This window comes from Mobula hypostoma, chromosome 7 (assembly GCF_963921235.1).
Source record: "Mobula hypostoma chromosome 7, sMobHyp1.1, whole genome shotgun sequence".
Lineage (NCBI taxonomy): Eukaryota > Metazoa > Chordata > Chondrichthyes > Myliobatiformes > Myliobatidae > Mobula > Mobula hypostoma.
The window spans coordinates 82,400,188-82,411,466 of record NC_086103.1 but is presented as its reverse complement, the minus strand read 5'-3'; the positions used below and the strand labels follow the sequence as shown (position 1 = coordinate 82,411,466).

At 40.5% G+C, this 11,279-nt stretch overlaps 1 protein-coding gene across 3 annotated transcripts in view; it reads right to left on the bottom strand.

The window, feature by feature from the left end:
- The window catches only part of LOC134349411 (regulator of G-protein signaling 14-like), a 156,662-nt gene that overhangs the window by 5,908 nt on the left and 139,475 nt on the right, over positions 1-11,279 (bottom strand). For 2 of the 3 annotated variants that reach the window (XM_063053676.1, XM_063053677.1), the window contains exons 11-14: positions 11,089-11,215; positions 10,223-10,304; positions 2,291-2,337; positions 1,395-1,542 (exon numbers count right to left, since the gene is read on the bottom strand). In XM_063053676.1, the coding sequence (XP_062909746.1) occupies positions 1,395-1,542; positions 2,291-2,337; positions 10,223-10,304; positions 11,089-11,215 (404 nt within the window). The remainder of the gene's footprint in view (positions 1-1,394; positions 1,543-2,290; positions 2,338-10,222; positions 10,305-11,088; positions 11,216-11,279) is intronic. The other variant, XM_063053678.1, reaches the window with a different exon arrangement.

Below are 11,279 nucleotides of genomic sequence, written 5' to 3'. Positions count from 1 at the left end.
GTTGTTGTGGCACCTTTCAGCTAGATTTTCAATCTCTCTCCTACATGCTGATTTGTCACCACCTTTGATTCATCCAACAACAGTAGTGTTATTGGCGAACTTAAATATGGCATTGGAGCTCTGCTTAGTCTCACAGTCGTAAGCATAAAGTGAGTAGAAGAGTGGCCTTGTGGTGCAACTGTGCTGAGAGAGATTGTGGAGATGTTGTTGCCTATCCAAACTGACAAGGGTCTGCAGCTGAGGAAATCAAGGGTTCAGTTGCACAAGGAGGTATTCAGGCATAGCACAAAGCTTTTTGATTAGTTCTGAGGGAATGATAGTACTGAATGTTAAACAGCAGAATCAGAATCACCGGCATATGAGGTGAACTTTGTTAACTTAGCAGCAGCGGTTCAATGCAATATATAATATAGCAGAGGAAAAGCAAATAAATAAATAAATACATAGAAATAATAATAATAAATAAACAAGTAAATCAATTACAGTATACATAGATTGAATAGATTTTTAAAAACATGCAAAAACAGAAATACTGTATATTAAAAAAAAGTGAGGTAGTGTCCAAAGATTCAATGTCCATTTAGGAATCGGATGACAGAGGGGAAGAAGCTGTTCCTGAGTCATTGAGTGTCTGCCTTCAGGCTTCTGTACCTCCTGCCTGATGGTAACAGTGTTTTCTCATCTTTTCTGGGCATGCCCTGGGTGCTGGAGGTCCTTAATAATGTACACTGTCTTTCTGAGACACCGCTCCTTGAAGATGTCCTGGGTACTTTGTAGGCTAGTACCCAAGATGGAGCTGACTAGATTTGTAACCTTCTGCAGCTTCTTTCGGTCCTGTGCAGTAGCCCCTCCATACCAGAGAGTGATGTAGCCCGTCAGAATGCTCTCCACCATACAACTATAGAAGTTTTTGAGTGTATTTGTTGACATGCCAAATCTCTTCAAAATCCTAATAAAGTATAGCCACTGTCTTGCCTTCTTTATAACTACACCGATATATTGGGACCAGGTTAGATCCTCAGAGAACCTGACATCCAGGAGCTTGAAGCTGCTCACTCTCTTCACTTCTGATCCCTCTGAGGATTGTTAGGTGTTCCTTCGCTTTACCATTCCTGAAGTCCACAATCAGCTCTTTTGTTTTACTGATGTTGAGTGCCAGGTTGTTTCTGCGGCACCACTCCACTAGTTGACGTATCTCACACCTGTACATCCTCTCATCACCACCTGTGATTCTACCAACAATGGATGTATTGTTGGCAAATTTATAGATGGTATTTGAGCTACGCTTAGCCACATTGTCATGTGCATATAGAGAGTAGAGCAGTGGGCTAAGCACACGCCCCTGAGGTGCGCCAGTATTACTTCTGCTCAATGCAGCTATATTCAGGACTTACCTTCTACATCATATGTCTTACGATATATTTCCTTCTTTGCTTCACATGTTCCCTTGTCTCTGTGTCTTCTATTGGACAGCGAGTTCAAGTTCGCAGAGAGTCTGTCTGAGGATTTGTTTTCATTTATGGGAGATTCCTGCTGTTTCTGCTGATAGAAATAGTCTGACAAATCAACCTCCTGCTTTCTCTTAATGCATCATCACTCCTCCATCCCAGTGAAATAATATGTCATCTTAACATCCCCAAAAGTCAATTCAGCATTTTTCCATTTTGGGTATGGTTTCAGCTCAACTGGGGTTTTGAAGTAAATACAGTGCTACAATAAATATGTTCAGCAGAATTCTAACTCACACCAGTTTCCACTCACCCACTGCAACATAAACATATCTACAGGTACTATATTCACTGTATATGCATAGTATGCATTTTTAATTGTCGGTCAGTCACTGTTATGCAACATCCTCTTCCTTACCTCCATTTCTCCCAGTCTCATTTGTTCCAATATTGACAGAGGTGTACTGACTTTCAATGATGTAAACTCTAACTTCCACCCAAATAATTTGCCCTTCTATTTGTATCTCCCCTTTATTAAGACACTTCAAAAAAAACTGTCTCTGTTTCTGTGTCAGACTTTGTCTATTATCTCTACTGTGCTAGGTGCTGTTGATAATGTGTGTTGCACCTTGGTGCCAGAGGAAAAGTGTTTCATTTGGCTATGTTCATGTATAGTTGAATGATAACTAAACTTGAACTTGAACTTTGTATTTCGCTGCACTAAATGTGTTATATAAATGTGTATTGGTGTCTTGTACAAATACCAAAAGTATGTTGGGTGAATGGCACAGTCTGGACTAAATCATGTTTGAAATGGGGATATTAAATAATATTGCACTCACAAGGTTTGCAGATGATTGTGTTGAATTCACTTTCCCCTGTGCAGTATCTGTAAACAATGAAAATGTTACTGATGGTTAGAAAGCATTCAGCAGGATTATGTCAAATCCAGAAATTCAAATCCAATGTAAATCTATTATCAAAGTACATGCAACATATATCATCATAAGACCATAAGACATAGGAGCAGAATTAGGCCATTCAGCACATTGGGTCTGCTCCGCCATTCCATAATGGCTGATCCCAGATTCCACTCAACCCCATACTCCTGCTTTCTCACCGTATCCTTTGATGCCCTGACTGATCAGGAAACGATCATCTACCATCTTAAATATACCCACAGTCTTGGCCTCTACAGATTCACTACTCTCTGGCTAAAAAATTTCCTCCTTACCTCAGTTCTAAAGGGTCGCCCCTCAATTGTGAGGCTGTGCCCTCTAGTTCTGGATACCTCCACCACAGGAAACATCTTCTCCACAACCACCCCTAGTCCTTTGAACATTTGGTAGGTTTCAATGAGATCCCTCCTGCATTCTTCTAAATTCCAGTGGATACAGGCCCAAAGCTGCCAAACACTCCTCATATGCTAACCCCTTCATTCCCCGCATCATCCTCGTGAACCTCCTCTGGACTCTCTCCAACGTCAACATATCCTTTCTGAGATATGGGGCCCAAAACTGTTGACAATACAGTTTCACCATATAAAACCCTGAGATTCATTTTCTAGCAGACATTCACAAGAAACAAACACAATAAAATCAATGAAGGACCACACCCAACAGGATGGCCAAACAAGTATGCAGAAGACAACAAACTGTGCAAATACAAAAAGTAAAAAAAGAAACAATAGTAAATAGATAGATAGATAAATAAATAGCAATCATTAAATAAATACATAAATACATTAATGAATAAATGAATAAATAAATAAATAGAAATAAATAGCAAGAACGAAAGATGAAGAGTGACTTCTCATCTACCAAGGCTCCAATGAATATCATTCTCTTGAATCTCAGTGGCCAAAAGTAGAGGCAGCACATAGGATGTTGGAAATAATTTGGAAGTTGTGGAGCTTGGGGAGGTTAATGGGTGGGTTGAGCTCTTCTCCAATCCTGGCAATCTACTTGCAAATGTTTTGTCACCACATCTCCTTGCATGACGACAAAACATTTGCAAGTAAATTGCTAAGATTGGAGAACAACTCAACCCAACCACATAGGATGTTGCCTGACAGGAGAAATTTTTGATCATGACGTGCTTTGACTAGGCATAACCCTGTAAATCATCAGTCTGATTCTCCGAGGAGAAATAAATAATTAAAAGGTTACCATAAAACATAGGAACAGAATTAGGCCATTTGGCCCATCGTGTCTGCTCTGCCATTTCATCATGGTTGATCCATTTTTCCCCTCTGCCCCAACCTCTTATATCCCTTCATGCCCTGACCAATTAAGAATCTATCAATCTCTGCCTTAAATATATATGAAGGCTTGACCTCCACAGCTGCCTGTGGCAACAAATTCTACAGATTCATCACTCTCTGGCTAAAGAAATTACTCCTCATCTCCATTCTAAAAGGACAACCCTCTATTTTGAGGCTGTGTCATCTGGTCTTAGACACTCCCACCAGAGGAAACATCCTCTCCACATCTACTCTATCAAGGCCTTTCACCATTCTTTTTTTTGGGGTCACCCCATCATTCTTCTAAATTCCAATGAATACAGACTCAGAGCCATCAAACATTCTTTATATAACAAGCTATTTTATCCTGGAATCATTTTTGTGAACCTCCTTTGATCCCTCTCCAGTTTCAGCACACCCCTTCTAAGATTAGGGGCCCAAAACTACTCACAATACTCCACATGAGGCCTCACCAGTGCTTTATAAAGTCTCAACGTTACATCCTTGCTTTTATATTCCAGTCCTCCTGAAATCACCACAGACTCAATATGCAAATTAACCTTTAGGGAATTCTGTACAAGGTCTCCCAAATCCACTCGCACCTCAGATATTTGTATTTTTTCTCCATTTAGAAAATAGTCAACCCTTTCATTTCTTCTACCAAAGTGCATGACCATACACTTACTAACACATGTATTCCATCTGCCACTTTTTGCCCATTCTCCTAATCTTTTCTTCTGTAGCCTCCTTATTTCCTCAAAACTACCTCCCCTCCACCTATCTTTGTATTGTCAGCAAACTTTACAACAAAGCCATCAATTCCATCATCCAAGTCATTGACATATAACATTAAAAGAATCAGTGGGAAGTAGGACACAATCAATGCACCAAGCAATAGCATTCATGGCCTGCGAAAGAGGTAGAAAAGGGATAAGGAACAAAGCTTCTGAAGGAAAGTCACTGTAGTCTTATTGCTCAATGCAGTCTTTCGATTGCTACAAAACCACAATTGTGAAACTAAATATGAAACTACTTTTGATGAAGCACTGTGTGTGAGTTAACAACGCACAGGAAGGGCCAAACTTCATTTAGATATCTCACCAGAAATCAATTACCTAAGTGAATGAAAGCTGTGGGATGCAATAGACTGCAAAACAAAATAAATAAATAAAGGATTTCAGCAGCTGTGTGGCAAGATGTATGTCGTAGCCTAAACCTGCCACAGGGAGATTCTGTTCAATTGGCCCATGAAAGGTCAGCTCTGTGGGAGCGCACTTAAAGCTGGTTTTTTAACCTTTAGAACTGATATCTTGTGGCTCTCACACAAAAAGAAGTAGACAGCTCATCTCACCATCCAATTATTGTCTGCTATTTGAGTCTGTTCATAGAAAGCAATGGTTTGTTTCTTACAATGCATAAATGCAACTATCCAGCATTGCTCAGTATGTACACAGCTCAATGTCCAGTGATCTGAGTATGGAGAGGTAACAGGGTCCTGATTCAACAGCACTAAGCTAGCTAGTCTTTACGTTTGTAAATGTACGTAGAATCTGCCCTTAAAAGCAGCATGGTAACATAGCAGTTAGTACAGCTCGGTGCGGAGTTCGGAGATCAATTCTGATGTCATCTGAAAGGAACCTGTACTCCCTGTGAAATGCATGGGTTTTCTCCAGATGCTTTAGTTTCCTTCCACAGTCCGAAGCTGGACCGGTTAGCAGATTAATTGGTCATTGTAAATTGTGCCGTGATTAGACCAGGGTTCAATTACTGGACGGCATGTCTCTAAGGGCCAGAAAGTCCTGTTCCATCAGACCACAAGACCATAAAACCTTGGAGAATAATTTTGCTATTGCCCCTTTGAGTCTGCTCTGCCATTCTATCGTGGCTGATTTATTATCCCTCTCAACCCCATTCTCCTGCAATGATATACTCTGTGTACACAACCATCTGTGGCAAAGAATTCATCAGACTCACCACCATCTGGCTAAAGAAATTTTTCTTTATTTCTATTCTAAATGGACACCCCTTTATTCTGAGGTTGCACCCTCTGGTCCTAGATTCCCCCACTATAGTAAATATCCTCTCCACATCCAATCTATCCAGACCTTTCGACCTAGTGAATACAGGCCAGAGACATCAACCACTTGTCAGATGTTAACCCTTTCATTTCTGGAATCATTCTAATGAATCTTCTCTGCACATCCCAAAACTGCTCACAATACTCTATGTGCAGTCTGACCAATAACTTATAAAGCCTCAGCATTACATCCTTGCTTTTATATTCTAATCCTTTTGAAATTAATGCTAACATTGCACTTACCTCCATCTCAATCTGCAAATTAGCTTGTTGGAATCCTGCATGAGGACTTCCAAGCCCCTCTGCACCTCTCATTTTTGGAATTTCTCCATATTTACAAAATAGTCCATGCCTTTATTCCTTCTACCAAAGTGCATGGGCCATACATTTCCATACATTATATTCCATCTGCCACATTTTTGCCCATTCCCCAATCTGACTAAGGCTTTCAGCAGACACCCTGCTTCCTAACTCTACTTGCCCTTCCACCTGTCTTCGTATTTTCCACCAACTCAGCCACAAAGCCATCAATTCTCTCATCCAAATTATTGACATACAATATGTAAAGAAGCAGTCCCAACAGCAACCCTTGGGGTACATCACTAGTCACTAGAAACCAAACAAAAAAGACTTCATTTATTCCCACGTTTTGACCTTCTAGCAGTCAGCCAATCTTCTATCCATCCTAGTACCTTTCACGATATACCATTGGCTCATGTGTGCCTCATGAATGGCACTTTGTCAAAAGCCTGGTGAAAATCCATCCCCTAGCTTACCGTTGTCTATTCTGCTTGTTATCTCCTCAAAGATTCTAACAATTTTGTCAGGCAAGATTTCTCCTTTTGAAAACCATGTTGACTATGGCCTATTTTAACATGTACTCTGAAACCTCAACCTTACTAATAGACTCCAACATCCTTCCAACCACTGAAGTCAAGCTAACTGGCCTATAACCTCTATAACCTCCCACCCTGCTTAAAGAGTGGAGTGACATTTACAATTTTTCAGTCCTCAGGAAGCATTCCAGAATCTAGTGATTCTTTAAAGATCATTATGCATGCCTCCAAATCTCTTCAGCTACCATTTTCAAAAATGTGATCCAGTTGATTTATCTACCATCAGACTTTTCGGATTCCCAAGCACCTTCTCCTTAGTAATAGCAATGACACTCACTTCTGCCCCTTTACGCTTTTGCATTTCTCACTTCCTGCTCATGTCTTCCATAGTAAAGATTGATGCATATAGGAGGAAAATTGAAAATCTGGCTGAGGAGTGCCATACTTTATACTTTATTGTCACCGAACTGGAACGTACAATAATCATAGCGATATTTGATTCTGTGCTTCCCACTCCCTGGATTAAAAATAGTAAAAATTAGTAAATATTAAAAATTTAAATTATAAATCATAAAGAGAAAATAGAAAAATGGAAAGTAAGGTAGTGCAAAAAAACCGAGAGGCAGGTCCGGATATTTGGAGGGAACGGCCCAGATGCGGGTCAGGATCGATTCAGCAGTCTTATCATAGTTGGAAAGAAGCTGTTCCCAAATCTGACCGTAAGAGTCTTCAAGCTCCTGAGCCTTCTCCCGGCGGAAAGAGGGACGAAAAGTGTGTTGGCTGGGTGGGTCGTGTCCTTGATTATCCTGGCAGCACTGCTCCAACAGCGTGCGGTGTAAAGTGAGTCCACGGATGGAAGATTGGTTTGTGTGATGTGCTGTGCCATGTTCATGATCTTCTGCAGCTTCTTTCAGTCTTGGACAGGACAACTTCCATACCAGGTTGTGTTGCACCCTAGAAGAATGCTTTCTACAGTGCATCCATAAACATTAGTGAGGGTTTTAGGGGACAGGCCAAATTTCTTTAGTTTTCTCAGGAAGTAAAGGTGCTGATGGGCCTTCTTGGCAGTGAACTCTGCTTGGTTAGACCAAGTCAGGTCATTTGTGATACTGACCCCGAGGAACTTAAGCTCTTGACCTTTTCCACTTGCGCACCACCGATGTAAATGGGGTAGTGTGGTCCGCTACTCCTTCTGAAGTCAACATCCAATGCCTTTGTCTTGCTGACATTGAGGGATAGGTTATTGTCTTCGCACCATGCCACCAGGTTCTTAATTTCCTCTCTGTACTCAAACTCATCATTACTCGAGATACGGGCTACAATTGTTGTGTCATCAGCAAACTTATATATTGAGTTTGATGGAAACTTGGCTACACAATCATGGGTGTACAGTGAGTACAGCAGGGGGCTGAGTACACAGCATTGTGGGGCACCGGTGCTCAGAGTGATTGTAGAGGAGAGCTTGTCCCCTATTTTTACAGCCTGGGTCCTGTCCGTGAGGAAGTTGAAGATCCAGCTGCAGATCTGAGTGCTAGGACCCAGGTTCCGTAACAACAGACTGTTACTCAATGTCAGCAAGACCAAGGAGCTGATTATTGACTTCAGGATAAAAGAACCAGAGGTCCATGAGCCGGTCCTCATCAGAGGACCAGACGTGGAGTGGCGCCAGAAACTTTAAATTCCTCAGTGTTATTAAATTAGAGGACCTGTCCTGGGATGAGCAAGTGAATACAATTATGAAGAAAGCACATCAGCACCTCTATTTCCTTAGAAGCTTGCAAACATTCTGAATGACATCTAAAATTTTGACCAACTTCTACAGATGTGTGGGGGAGAGTATACTGACAGGTTGCATCACAGTCTGGTATGGAGACGCCAAAGCTCTTGAATGGAAAATCCTACAAAAAGTAGTGGATACGGACCAGTCTATCATGGGTGAAGACACATCTGCATGAAACACTGTCACAGGAAAGCAGCATCCATCATCAGGGACCCCACCCCCCAGGACGCTTTTCGTTGCTACCATCAAGAAGGTAGTACAGGATCTGCAAGATCCACAACATCAGGTTTAGAAACAGTTATTATCTCTCAGACATCATAATCTTGAACCAAAGGGGATAACTTCACTCAACTTCACTTGCTCTATCATTGAGATGTTCCCATAACCAATGGATTCACTTTCAAGGATTCTTCATCTCATGTTCTTTATATTGATTGCTTATATATTTATTACTGTTATTTCTTTCTTTTTGTATTTGCACAGGTTTATTGTCTTTTGCCTACTGGTTGAACAATCATGTTAGTGTGGTCTTTCATGGATTCTGTTATGGTTATTATTCTATAGATTTATTGAGCATGTCCTTTGATAATTAACCTCAGTTCCCCGCCTCCCCCATGGCTGTGAAGAGGGATGGGGAGTGGAAAGATAGGTAAATGAATCACAGAATTCTGTCCTGTGTTGCATGGGAACATGTTCATTATGGCTCAGTTGGTTGTCCTGTTAGCATCAAGTCAGTATGCTCTAGGGCTCAAGTTCCATTTTAGAGGTTGGAGTGCAGCATTCCTAGACAGAATTTCTAAATGGTATCAAGGGAGTGATATTGGTAACATTTTCTGGAGAAGAGATAAAACTGAGGACTAATTGCCCTCTCAAAATTAATACACAAATACTTAAGTTAGTTTTCTTTAGAAAATCAGTGGGAAATTTATTCCCTTTGGTTTGATCAATACCTTCTGCCCATGACACCCAATTTCTCTACCCATCTATCCTCTCACTGTCCTTTTCTCTTTGAAACTATCCTTTAATTCTCTCTATCCGTATCATAATCATCTCCCTCACCTACCCCCTTAGTCTATCCTCTTTATTTTCTCTTTAGCAACCTCTTTATCCCAAATATCCATTCTCTTTTTCATCCTGCCTCTCATCCCTCCTATCTCCAACTTCATCCACTTGTTCTTTTACTCACCCGCCCCTCCCATTTTCTCCGATCTCTACCCCCTCCTGCTCAGGAGTACACTTGTTACCCCTCAGGATAAGGGCAGCAGGACCCAACGGTAATCCCTGAATATCTGGAGTATCGGGAAAGCTGGGTTGGATGTTGAATTCGACCCTGCTATTTAGAGAGCAGGAAGGAGCAAAAGGGACCTGAATCAGAATTCAAATTGGGTTTCGAAAGGCAAAATGGAGGGGCAAGCAAGGGGGTTCCAGGAGGCTGTTTGAGGATGATAGCCAGGAGTTTACCATCTATGGTGTAACAGCAGGATAAGGATGAGCCTAGAATGTTTCACTATGGTATCTTATTGAAGCTATGTTGATTTTTAAGCTGTTTTCTTGTTAATGCATGCAACACATCAAAAACATTAGTCATTTATATTGGCCATGACTAAGTGATAGCCCCAATTAATCATTAAGCATATTACTTACCAGTCTAATATTTAGATAGACAGTGAACGACCTTATGATATATAAGGTTAGTTTAATAACATCTCACTGTTTCCAATCTATCTATCTATCTCTCCACTCTACTTTGCAATTGCCACGAATCATGAGCAATAAAAATAATCTCAGCAGTCCAGAAGAAGAAAAAAGTAGCAAGAAATATGTGCACAAGATACTTACTCTTAATTTTGTCTAGGATAACTCTCTGATTATCCAGGCAGGACACACTGCTGTTCATTTTCAGAGGCTGGGACTCTCCACTCTATTTAACATAAATTAAAAGAAATTATAGTGTAAAATTGTTAACTGTTAAAACTGCTTTACCAGATTCCATGCCAGGGGCAGAATGCCCCAATTTCATTTAATACCATGATCCAAGCATAAACATATGGAGACTGAACCAATTACTGAATTGCATAGAGATCACTTGTTGGCAGAAGAGCAAGTTATGACATATTATCAGGATGATCTCCTAGACTTGTTCCCAATATCATAGCCTGAAGGGAAATCATGGGGCTGCGTTCAATGGGAAATTCCTTACTTTTTATTTTACACTAGATTGATCAGTTACTTTTCATCTTAGAAGCTCATCATCTAGCTTGACTTCAGACAGGTTGGAGAGTGAATGTATAATGATATGTATGTCCAGACTCAATGAGTCTATGTGTTTTCACCAGTTTGATAATTTCATAAGTAAATAATTATGTTTAAAAATAAGGATCATGTTAGGCCCCTTCTGGTTGAGATAATCTTCAAAGTGGGGTTCAAAGAGTGTCAGTGAATGGCTGAATAGTGGGTTACCTTAAAACTATTCCTGATAGAAGAAGTTCAAGAATACACAGTTCTTCCCTTAGCAATTTTGTATCTATTTAACAGAACCTATAGTCATTCATTTCCCTGCAGGATGCTTGTGGATATTTGGACTACGGAAAATTACTATCAGTGACTGTGCATGAAAATCATTAATCAATTCTGAAGCACTTTAGCACTGAGGAAATGGAAGATACTATATAAATGGAAGGTCTTTTTACATTGTTAATACATACAATCTTTGCCTCCAGATCCTTGGCGTTTAAGTTATATTTCATCAGAAATGGTTGCAGAGCTTCAGATACTGTTTTGGTAGGTTTTGCGGTCACCCAAAGTTTTCGATTTGCAGGAATAAGCTCCAATCTGAAAAGAAGTCAGAGGGAAAGTTAGGGAATTAATTCAAGTTGGCACCTAGACGATCCTCCCA